The following is a 13,035-nucleotide window of genomic DNA, read 5'->3' on the forward strand; positions in this document are numbered from 1 at the left end:
TGGCTCAAAGTATTACTTGCTGATCTAGGAGTGACTCATGAGGGACCTATGCGTCTTTAATGTGACAATAAGGTTGCAATCAATATAGCCTATAATCTAATTCAACACGATAGGACCAAGCACATTGAAATTGACAGACACTTCATCAAGGAGAAACTTGAAGAAGGCTTGATCTGCATTCCATTCGTCATTTCAGAAAATCAACTAGCTGATATATTCACAAAGGGATTGACATCCAAGTCATTCCATCCTGTTGTATTCAAGTTGGGCATGAAAGATATCTATGCACCAACTTGAGGGGGAGTGTTAAGGATAAGGGTTACCTGTCTAGATTCAAGGTACGTAGAGGCTAAGGACTGTGACTGTATTGTGACTCAGCCCTAGCTAAGCATACCATATTTGTAATCTGAATCCAATCTATAATAAAGAGCCTCTGTCACTACGGACAAGCCAAATCATTCTTTCACACTTCTCTTCTCAACGAAGGGCATATTATTACTATGATTGAAATAGAATCAACGGAAACAAGAATTGAGCAATCTATTTTTAATTTTCAATATTGTTGGATAGCACTTTTGTGTATTATAGAACTTTAGATCGTTACAGACAACATAAGGGTTTTCTTTATGAATCCCTAATTATAGTATTAGATGTAACTGATAACCAGTAAGTTTACCTCCTAAACTTGTTTTATTATTTATTATCTTTTCTAGTAGTATTCTGAACCCTAAGTATGCATAGTACTAAAACTCGCGAAATTTCGGTCGAGATATCGAATATTTCGAGTATCTTGACCTGTCCGAAACAAAACGCAAGTCCGATATGAAAAAATGCAATATTTCGAATATTTCGGAAATTTCGGTCATCTCGTTTCAGAAATTTCCGTAATCTCGTTTCGAAAATTTCGGAAATCTCGGTCATTTTTGGCATTTTACACCCACAGAAAAATACCATATTTCGTGTTGAAATTTCGGTATCTCGGAAATTTCGGTCAGACCGAAACACCGAAACGAAACGAGATTTAGTACCATGTAAGTATGTACCAAGTATTTATTACCATCACCTCCAGTTTTCAGCAACCCAGTGCATAAGGCTCCCGCTACTGCTGGGTCTGGAAGGGGCAAATGTATGCAGCCTTACCCCCTGCTTCGCAGGAGAGGCTGTTTCCAAATTTTGAACCCGCAACCAACAGGTTGCAATAGTACAACTTAACCGTTGTGCCAAGGCTCGCCCACTTAACATCACCTCCAGTATTAACTGGACATTTCTATTTTTTCTTATGTTATCCTCAAGCCAGAAATTCATGCTATCTTAAAATTTCTGTAACATTTCTTGGGAAATGCCCATCAAAAGGGCCAAAATTGCTTGTGGAGTCAAAACTGACATGCTTAGTGGAAGTTCAGCTTATTCTGATGTAGGTTTAAATTTCTTTACACTGATAACAGCAGGACAGTTATTAACTTTCTCAATAACCACTTATCTCCGGAACAAATAACAGTGCACATTAACTTGTTTCATTACTCTTGCCTCTTGGTATAAAATCTGAACAGCATCAGGTGGTATTTTGGCAATATGGAAACACAACTATGCCCTAACAGAAAAGAAACCCTAGGATGTTCTTCCCTAGTTGACTCCCAAGTTGTAGACACCAACAAGTAGGCTCTTCCTCCATGTCGATTACTTCTTCCTCAAGGCTCCGCTTGTCTCACCAGATATATTATACAGGAAGTGCTTAAAAGAGGAAACTGTATTGGTTTGAAAAGACATTATTTTACTGCTATCCAATACAAAATTTTGGAAAGTGACTTCCATTTTAAATTTCTGGATGTTTTCCAGAAAGGGCCACTTAATGAGGACACCAACTTCATGTATTCTTTTCCCTTCCAGCCATGACTAAATATGCTTTCTTGTCATGTACAATCAGAAAAAAGAACAAATGGTATAGAAATACCGACATAAGGAAAATTTCATTTTCTAGAAGATTTTTCCGTTGAAACAAGCAAAGCCTAAGGGAAACTAGACAAACATCTATCAAAAAAAAAAAAAAAAAACTAGACACAAAATTCAGAATCCAACATAAATCTTTTATAATTACGATTATGAATCAACTACTCCAATACACTTCCACAATAATTTCATATTGAATCTCCCTGAACTCTAGTCCAATTACTTGGTATCAGGTAAAGGAATGCTGCCCACCTTGAAGGTCAAGAAAGCGAACTTTCAAGACCCATGCTCAAGGGTTTACTCAGGAAGTGAACCAAACTAATCAAATTTCTGCCATCCAAAGTCTGATGCGGCTCGAATCATTTTCTTTTTCGAGTTTCATCTTCAATTACTTGGAATCATCAGGAGGGAGTGGTGAAGACAGATTGAAATAGACTAAACTGGTTGATGAGTATATCAAAAATATTCAGACTTCAGTTACCCATACAATTGACTAACAAGACATGGCAACTCCAGCAATGGCATCATCAAAGAAGATAATCAATCACCCTCTTCATCTTTATTAGACTTTACATCTACCACATAGTTGTCACGGCGTCTCGGCAACCCAAGGCGTTGGTGAGGGTCCAAATTCAAGGCGACACCAATTAGGCGACCAAGGCACCCGCCTACCAAGGCGCTCAAGTCGGTCAAGGCGCTTGGAAGCCTAAGCGACGCCTTGACAACTATGATCTACCAGTAATAGCAGTAGTTTGATGTCTCACAAGTCATAACCCTTCTCAAAAGCACTGAAGAGTCATTTCCATTGTACAAAAATATAGAACCATTTACCAGGTTACTGTGACAAAATCAGAGCAACAGTAACCTGTACTTTCACAGATCAATGGAAGACAAAGAAGAAAGAAGAAGAGAAGAGAGAATAGAGGAGAAACTAAAGGCTAGGCTGGTCGATTAGGATGTGTTAACCCTAATCAACAGCACAAGATATATTTATAATCAAGGATTTAAGTATCGGTATCGGGTATCGTATCGGTCGGGCGATTTTAAGAGACGTATCGTATCGTATCGGAGATACGTATCGATCGGTGCAGAAACGCATGAATGAGATCAAAATACACATGGAAATACACTTTTGGACAATAAAAACAATATAAACAAGCAATTTGTGTCATATATCATGCATATATACTAAGAATTGTGAATAATCAATAACCAGACAAGTGCGGCACATTGAAATTGTTATAAAAGATTAAAAGATGAAATTTCTTACATGTAAAGTCACTCAATTGCAATGAAGAATTTCGGGGTGGATCAAAGTCATGTCTGTAAGGGTCTTCAACAATAGGAGTGACTACTGTGATAGATTTTAGGGTAAATATATAATCTTCTTGGAATGTGATAGATCTATACATAATATAGTACATATATTATATACATAAGCATTTGTTTTAAATTTTAGAAGAAAATAAAAAAAAAAAATCACTTTAAAGAAGCAATTTTCGGTTTTGGGTAAAAAATGCAAAGAAACATGGATTTTGAACTCAAATCTTTGTAAATGTATACAAAGAATGCAATACTAAGTTAGTTTAACATATTCCCTTTGAATCATAGCAAAAAAAATACCAAAAATCAAAGATTTAAACAAAAGAATCAAGTTTTTTTCAAAAAACCTACCTTGCCCTTCAAGAACACCTTTTGATTTCGAATGTGGGCTGTTAGATGCAGCAAATGATGAGATTTCACCTCCTTTAGGATCGTTTTTGGCAAAGGAATCAAAGCCCTCAACAAATCTTTGGCAAAAACCAAGTTTAAAGATGTTTTTTTATGGTTTCTCAAAGCTGGTACTGTTTTTTTTCCGCCAGCCTGCTCCTGCTCGAGTTTTCTGTCTTGAGAAGACTTGGGCCCATGTGGTTTTTAAGTTGCCGATACGTATCGAGACGTCTCGGTATGTATCGATATGTATCGGTCGATACATATCGATACATACCGAGACGTCTCGATACGTCTCGATATGTATCGTTATTTCAAAAATAATAAAATACTGGTTTAAATCATGTCTCGTCTGTATCGATACGTATCGACCGTATCGTATCGTATCGATATGTATCGGTCGATACATACCGATACATTGGAGACATTTACATTTTAAAAAAAAAAGATATGTCTCGACCTGTCTCCTCTCGGCCATGACCGGTACCGAGACGTATCGGCCGAGATGGTACGATACGCTCCGATACTTAATTCCTTGTTTATAATACTTAAAAATGCATAAATACATAAAACTCCTCACTATATATGAGCAAGTAACTATATACCCCTGAAACATAAAGAGCAGCACTTCAAAGATACCCCTAGTGATATAACCCCCTGCGGTATTAACTTTTAACGGTTACAAAAGCTCTCTGTGATCTCGATAGTGTGTCTCCTCCATATGGAACATTTTTCACTGGCAATAGTGCCAACATTACATTAAGGTTGCAAGGATTTCAACCAAACATGACTTGTCCTTTGCTTGAGTCCTCCGAAAATTAGAATATAGGTGGATTTTATACATATAGAGATAATTCACTGAGAATATGGGATACAATTTGAACCTCTATCAAATTTCTTTACTTTTTCCTAGTGATTGTGTTTGGTGGCTTCTATGAAATCAAAATTTTTGGTAAGCCCAATTGAAAGGAAAAGAAAAAACAGCTGAGTTTGATAAGCATCCACAAAAGGCAATAATTGCAAAAGAAGCACACAAGTGGAGCATGAAATGATACCAAGAAACATGGAAAAGATTTAAGTATCATTTCTCTTGGGAAGTCAAATAAACAAGTGTCATGCATAAGATAATGCAAACACATTGATTTGCCAGAGCAAGTCATACTCATTGAGGATTCAATGGCACAACTAGAATAGCACTAGCATAAGGGGAGAAAATCAATAAGTAGCCAGTCTCACCACAATCAAGAGATTGAAATGGCATACGAATATAAGAAGATGTAATAATAATAAACTGTAAGCACAGCAGAGAAAATTTGATCAAACTCATAATAAGTTTCAGATGATACACCATAAACTTACTCGTTGTCCAAACATTATGGTGCTAGCTGTTTCTGCATGATGTCGTGCAGAAGGCCCAATTGTTATTATAAGAGATGTCCTTGAGGAACCTGATTGATAAAAATAAAGGTGAATTTCCGCAAAAATTTAACTGAACCAGGACATGGAAAGTTGACATATAGAATTTATGCAAAGAAGTTACTGCAGGAGGGGGGGGGACTCTAACTGGAAAGGTTTATTTATCCAATGACCATCCTCTCTGAAAAGCCCAAAATTTGAGGGGCAATCAATGCATTAAAAACAATCTTACTTCCCAGTTTTACCCTCCCTTCACTACTTTAAATTTTTCTTAAATGAGTTGTGGCAGTTATTACTTATTGCATGGCGAAAGTAGAGCCAATAAAAATTCATTACCTAGTATGGAAGATAGACAAAAATTTGGGACATAAAAAATGGAAAGGAGGGCCATCTCTGTGGGATGGAGGATAGTGAAAGTAAAAAATATTGATATAAAAATTACAAAAAGAAAGAATCAAGAAATCCATTATCCTTCTTATTTAATAACAGGGACGCTATTTACTAAACATCACTGGGGCAAGGTACGAAGCAACCTAAATTTAAATTCCACAGATTTCCAATCAGACTAGTGATACTGTTTTAGTCAAATTTTGATCTCATATTCATTCAATTGTGTCCTGAGCTTTCCATGTAGGAATTTGCCCAAACCTCTAGAAGTTTTACTGCCCTAAGAGAGACCTCAGCTGAAAAGATATACTGATAATGTTAAGCTAAATTACAAAAGTTAAAAATCTGTAATTGGAATCTTCATTTTCAGTTATTTGAGTTTTTCAAGCAATGAAAAGAAATTTAGAAGGACGATAAAAAGTTTTTCTGAGGTCTGTTAACATACTATATGGAAAAAGGACAATAATAAACATAAGAACCCTCAAACGAAAAAAAGCTATGATGGGAAAAAGGCACACAGCACAATAGAGATCTATAGACACTGTAGCAAGAATTAACCAATCTCAGCATTCACAAGAACAATATGTTCAACGTAGAAGCTGAAACACGACCTCACAAAATATGGTACAAGTCTTTTACTAAATAGTTCAAAAAGTTGTTCAGAACTTAAAGATTTTATTAATCCCAAAGTTCCTTTGTGCTTCCTAGCTAAAGTCCAACTTGAGAGAGAGCACATGACAAGATGTAGGCCCCTCTATATCAATTAATAATATAATCTATTAAGCACATGAATACATAATTTCTAATAAAGATATTCACTCAAAGTTTATTTCTTGCTGTGGTGATCCATGTTGAATTATGGTAGCCAAAGTCCATCTGGGACTTGCTCAAGAAAGGTAAGTAATGCAGAATTGGTTTGGTTTGGTTTGGTTTTGGTTGGGTTGGGTTGGTTTGGTTTGGCTCATATGGCTCAAACCAACTCTTGCGATTCAAGATTTGGTTCAGATCTGCTTTTCTAGATACCAGATTTCGTGGAGCTGTTTGGAGAAGTTTTTTATAGCATGCTGTTATAGGTTTCCTGAATTTTAGGAACCTTATTTCGTGGGGCCCAATTTGTAAAGATTGCGGTTTCAAGAACTTCTCCATATCGTGCATTATCGTAAGGAGTTTTTTTCCTTTTATTTTATTGATAATTAGAGTCTAGTTGTCAGTTTTTGTTTCAGTCTAGGACTCTCCTTTTTTTCAGGAGGATGTTACCTTATCTATTTAGTTGTTATTAGATGGTTGAGTGAAGATAGCAAGGTTCGAGAAGTCAGTTTCAACCGAACCTGGTCGAAACCCTGGATGTTTCGGTGGTTGGTCTCGTTTGACCATTTTGATGGTCAAATGGCCATATTATGGCCCGAAACTTCAGGGAGACCCTAATTAAGCATCTCTAAACATAATATAACCTTTAGATTGTTAAAAAACACACACAAAATGCTAATTTGGTTTCATACCCTAGGTTGATGGTGCACTTGCCTGTATATTTTTCAAATATAGCCTATGCTACACATAATTTAGTACTGAAACACATCAAATTCAATGAAAACAGCTAAAATATGCATTACAATTTCCAAATGAAGAAAAACCATTTAATTTTATTAAATGTCAATTGTCAAAGTTACAACTTACAAGTACACATACAAGTGAACAAATGTAACAACTATAAGTGTACAACTGTCAACAAATGTGAAACTCAAAAAGACCCCTACAAAGCCGTTGCTCCTAATCTATTTCAACACCACATAGAGTTTCGGGTGGGCTCGAAAGATTAACTTTAGGGAAAAAGGGTATATTTAAAAGTTTGAATATTCAACAAATCTCGCTCAAATGCACCAAATCGTCACCGGAGATGTGTTGTAGTAGTCTCCAACATGTTGATTGTTCCACCAAGATTTGCAGCTGATTTGGCCAAAAATACTCAAAAACTGGGGTTTCTAGTGATTTCAGGCGAAAATGGGCAAAACCATGCGAAATTTCGGTTGATACGAAACCGAAACCCGAAACCTACCGAAATTTAGACTAAAACTACTAGCAGGTATACAGTGTTTCGACCGAAATCTCGAACATTAGAAGATAAAATACCTTTCAAAGCAGCTGGTCGATGGGAAGGACTTAAGGATCAGTTTTTTAGTCAATAAAGAACTGCCAACTCAGCCCATCAATTGGTAGTTTTAAATCCAGTTTTATTTTCTATTTTCTTTTATTTTTACAGCTTTATATATACATAGTAAAGACTCACAAGCCCCCACGACTTGATTGAATGGATTGAAGTAGTTTACTTTGTTATTGAGGCTGTTACCTACTATATTCTCTCTCTTGTCTTCCCCTCTCTCTTTCCCACGTTTTCCCTCTGTCTTCCCTTTCTTCCCTCTTCCCTCTCTTCTTCTTCCTTGCGACTTCTCTCTTACCATAGCTGAAACTATTCTATCAGATCTTGCCCGTATCAACCATCAAATCAGAATCTTTTCCCCTATCTTTGAAGGAACCCCATCACTAGCAGATCATCTCTCCGATCTACATCAGTAAGACCCTGACTCTTGTCCAAGAACAGAGATGAGAGTCCTCATTCTTTTAGTTTCTTCAATGCTATCTTATGTATTTTCTGGTTCTTTAATTCAGAATTTAATATCAAATCTTTAATCTCCAGTTATTGCTCTGATTTTTTATTTGTGAGATGTGACCAACTGACCATTCACAAATTAACACTATCCATTCTCTAATATCATAAACATAGTTGACCAAATCTTACCCAACCTGGCTCACTGGTAGAGATTTCTTTAAATTTTAATCTCAAAAAATCCATAACCTTAAGCTCTAACTTATTTACTTGTGAACTTACAACCTAGTTTTCTCTTCCCACAAATTTAACCTTTGTACCCTTCTTTTAAAAGTTAAAAACCCAAAGGAGGAAAAAAAAAATTCGAAATAAGATATTTTTTTTCAAACTTTTAACCTTGAAATCACTACATGGCCATGATTAGTAGGATTTATAGAATTTGGACATTCTTGACAAGAAATGGTCTAACCCCCTGGTTTGGTCCACACCGAAGGAGAGACCTCAGGTGCTGAGGAAATAATTGGCTCCTCACAATTCAATAAGAGCTGATTCCCTATGCTAGGAGTAGCTTCACCTGAATGGCCCACATTTCCTAGGCATTAGTTGTTCCTTCATTTAATATTAAGGAGACATTGAACCAATTCCTAGCTGTATACATGAGCAACTAAAAACAAAACTAAGGTATTTCAAGTCCCAAATCTGATTCTAATTTCAGTTTCAATGCTAATAATACCACTTTGGACTGACTCCATTTGGACTGTTTCTTCCTCTTCTGATGCTTCTTGAGTCTGGCGCAAGATCCCGCATCATCGATCTATTGCTCTTGGAGCCATCTCCACCATTATTGATGATGGTTCCTCTACCTCTCTTCCACTTGATCATTGGTACCCTATGGGTGTGCTTCTCAACTCAGTTAGTGCCAGAGCCATCTATAGTTTGGGTCTCTCCACGCAGTCTATGGTCGCCAATATCATTAGCATTGCTGATTGGTCCTCTGGCTCCTTCATCGCCTCTGCTCTCAGTCGTGTGAAACTCTTTGCCCCTCTTGGATAATAGGCTTCAAGGTAATGGAGACAGGGTAATCTGGGGATCCCAAGCTCCTTAGAGCTATTCAGCTCCAAAGAGGCATGGGACTTCATCCGGTCTAGGGTCTCAATAGAGCTTTGGCGCAAGCATGTTTGGTTTAAGCACCTCTTCCCTTGTCACAGCTTCACGGTTTGGCGAGCTCTCTCCAACTGCCTTCCAACGCAGTCCTTCCTCATCCATCTCTAGATCCCAGTGTCCCCCTCTTTTTGCCTATGTTGGAATGCTGAGGAAGATATTGACCATCTCTTTTTTGTTTGTCCACTATCCTCTATTCCTCTTCCAATTGGAAAGGGGTCCTTGCAAAATGTTGGCCAAAGAGTCGTAGGATTCTCCCCTTTCAGCGAGAATGGAATTGGGTTGACATGTCCTTTGCCGGATCTTCTATCTGCAATGTTGTGGGCAAGCTTGCCTTTAGTGCTGCCATCAACCAGATTTGGATGGAGCGAAATATCAGGAAATGGTCCCCCCCAACTCTCGATCATTTCAGCAGATTTGGAACACCATCTCCTTTGACATTAGGAACAAGCTTTCCTTTATCTCCTCCCGTTGTATTGATCCCCCAAGGAACAGGGATATTGTTGCTTCCTGGGGTCTCTCTCCCTCTCTTTTGCAGGCCTCTCCCTCCTCCTAAGGATCTAACCTTGCTTTGTTTATTTGTTGTTTTTTTCTTTCCCCTTTATTAGGGCCCCCTGTATTCTTAATTCTCTTTGGTAATGAATTAATTATTCACCCAAAAAAAAAAAAATACCACATTGGACAAAACACACTTTGGAGTTTGGAGAACTCGTGGATGAGATGATTTGTGGAATTATTCATAGCTTTACTAGTTTTAAAAATAAGCTAGGAACAAACCTCAAAAGGTAATTGCAAACGATATATTACCAACAATGCATATCATCCTAGGTATTGCTTCTGTATTTTATTTTTTTACATGCAGCAAAGATTATTTAATAAATACAGTTGAAAATAATATAAGGATACCTCCAAAGGAGTCACGAAGCAATCTTGTGAGCTTGGAATCTCTTGTAGGTATATGAGGACTTTTTTCAGCCAAAGCATTAATACATTTGCCAAGGGAAGTGAGAGAAAGATTTATGAATTTGGCCTCTTCTAGCAGGTGGCCATTGCTGCCTGGAACATCAGAATATCAAGAGATCAGACAATAAAGTACTAAGAGCATACTGCAAGTTTTAGCACACAATAGACCAAATATCCTATTTAACCCCAAAAGTATGAATGGGTGCCCTCTAAGTAACTGTACTTGTTTAGGACACTATACTGCTATACATTACATGAAAGAGGAAAAAGTATATCATACAAAGAAGAAGAAATTATTGAATAGACAGTCATGAGAAGTAATTCATCTAAATTAGACTGTAGGAATTTAAACATAGATACTGATCTAGAAACTTCTAAAGTGTTCTGTATTGCTGATTGCTGGTCCGTCCTAACAAGCCTGGAAAAGTATTAACTATTTTTCTGATAGATATTTAAAGCATTAACTACTGTGGTGAGAATTGTGATCCAAGAAGCCAATCAGGTACAACTTGCATTAAGTAGCATTACACATGTTATCCAACGTTATGCTTCATATAGTATGCTGGAATATTCCCTTGTACCAATTCCCAGGTCAAACTGTATAAGTGTATATAAAATAATAAGACAAAACAAAAATTAGAACTACAAACACTTGCCAAATTTCTTTGATTTTAGATAGAATCAGATATAAGGCCCATGAGGGCAGACCTCGGTGCAACGGTAAGGTTGCTCCATTGCAACCTAGTAGTGGCGAATCGAATCGGGAAACAGCCTCTCTGCGAAGCAGAGGTAAGGCTGCATCCATTATGACCCTCCCCAGACCCCGCAGTGGCGGGAGCCTCGTGCACTGGTTATGCCCCCCTTTAGAATATAAGGCTCATGTCTTTTTGATTTTTAACTCCTTTCCCACCACAGATTTTCTTCTTGTTGACAACACGGTTGTCATCTTGGGGCAACCCCAAATTGACTCCGAAAGGATCTGGGGTGTTTGAGCAACACAAATCATTTAAAACTGGAATCGTCATCTTTGCCGAAGTATTGACTGTAGCAACAGTCTGAAGCATCTGACCTTGATAAGAGTCAACTCTCATCTGATCTTGAGAGCAACTTTTGTTAACATTCCAGCTGTGCATGATTTGTTTGATGTGAATGGCTCATCACATTACAAAGAATTTTGGTAATTTTGGTACCAAGGAATTTAGACAAAATAAGGATTCCTCAAGCACTGGGGGTCACATTGAGTATGTAGTGTTGAAGCCACAAGAATGCCACAGCTTTAAAACTGCATAACTCGCTAACGACACCATTTGACAGTTAATCTAAATTTAAATGTGGTGAATATTACATAAAACTTAAGACATATGATGCAAAACCAGACCAGATTTGTCTATTCTCTCAGATCCTGCAAGGTCCACTATCAGCAGCTTGCTTTTCAGCAGGGTAGGTACACCATTGCCAGAAGCTAGGTCACTTCCACACTCACTTTCTTGCGAAGATAATTCATTTTCCACTTTTCCCTGTGCTGGTCTTTGGACAAAAACCTACATAAGAGATAGATTCGCATAAGCTAGCAAGCAATCAGTTTCCTTGAAAATCCCAAAATCGTGTCACAAAATCTAACTGAAACAACAAAATAACCAAGATAATTGGACCCCTAAAGAGGACGCACCATAAGAATTGCATGGCTGCGAGAAGATTCTGTGTTCATCTTCGTATTCGCTGCATGACGGTTTGTCTCACCAATTTGCAGTAGGTGCTGAAAATGGTCAAGATCTCGAATTTTAATTACAGTAGCACCAGGCAAGGACACTCCACCTGTCTTGGGATCCTCCACAATGGGAATATTATTCTTCTCGGGAGCCAGCAAATCTTGTATGGATTCCAAATACAACTAGAGCAGCAAAAGATAATAGAAAAGTAAGTATTCCCCGTTTTTATCAGTCAGATAATCACATTATCTATTCAACATTAATGAGTTATATATACATGAGTACAAACTATGTAGAGAAACTAGCATTTGGTTCACTTACAAGTGCTAATATCTGTAAATCCTAAAATAGAGAAGATGTGGAGCAAAACCAAATTTTTGTGAGGTAGAGAATTCTTGTTAATGAATCACACTTTTATTGTTTCATTTCCTCCAAAGATTAAGTATAAAGAAAATGGCTCAAAATGCAGCTAATGTTCAGCTTGTCTTATTTTTTACAGAAACTTGGGTTCATTTGACAAACCAACCCCAAAAGAAAGAGTGGCAACTCCAACTCCTCGCTTCGGCAAGACAGAGAAGAAAGGCATCTACTCGAGTGGCCTTCATAAAGCATGTATAATAAATGAATCTTCATAAACTCAGTCTTCCTTTGAATCACTTTCAGTTGGAAAAGCTACCTCGACTTCTCAGACTTTTGACTTCTTGAAGATGGTTCATATGGTGTGAAACTAATTTTATTTTTTTTTGGATGAATAAAAAATTTCATTACCAAAAGGAGAGAAAAGAGAGGGGGGGGGACAAACATACAATCAAGAACCCAAAACAAGGCCCTGCCAAGAAAAGCTAGGGCCTGAAAAAGAGGGGGAAGACCCCAACCAACCACAACAACAACGGACTAAGGGGGAGGGGAAACGCCAACTGGAGCGAAGCACAACAAAGCACACTATCCAGGGTCCAAACTCCTGTGACAAAGGACATGATCTCTGATAGTGCTACTCAAAGGCAAGATCTTCTCACTGCTGGGCAAGGAACAGGCAATGTAGGGCCGAGTGTTAGGGTGAGGAGGAATGCTGGAGTCGCGCCGGCAGAAAACACAAAGATTTTGCCAGGGAGGAGGCTGGGATGGATCAGGGAGCGAGTG

The 13,035-nt window shown here is 37.8% G+C and overlaps 1 protein-coding gene across 6 annotated transcripts in view; it reads right to left on the bottom strand.

Annotated features, from left to right (window-relative positions):
• LOC122653123 (kinesin-like protein KIN-UC) overlaps positions 1 to 13,035 on the bottom strand; it is a 114,799-nt gene that overhangs the window by 80,222 nt on the left and 21,542 nt on the right. For 5 of the 6 annotated variants that reach the window (XM_043847064.1, XM_043847062.1, XM_043847059.1 and 2 more), the window contains 4 exons: positions 11,856 to 12,077; positions 11,565 to 11,727; positions 10,130 to 10,279; positions 5,017 to 5,105 (listed from right to left, as the gene is read on the bottom strand). In XM_043847064.1, the coding sequence (XP_043702999.1) occupies positions 5,017 to 5,105; positions 10,130 to 10,279; positions 11,565 to 11,727; positions 11,856 to 12,077 (624 nt within the window). The remainder of the gene's footprint in view (positions 1 to 5,016; positions 5,106 to 10,129; positions 10,280 to 11,564; positions 11,728 to 11,855; positions 12,078 to 13,035) is intronic. The other variant, XM_043847061.1, reaches the window with a different exon arrangement.

Source organism: Telopea speciosissima, chromosome 2 (assembly GCF_018873765.1).
Source record: "Telopea speciosissima isolate NSW1024214 ecotype Mountain lineage chromosome 2, Tspe_v1, whole genome shotgun sequence".
NCBI classification, from domain to species: Eukaryota; Viridiplantae; Streptophyta; class Magnoliopsida; order Proteales; family Proteaceae; genus Telopea; species Telopea speciosissima.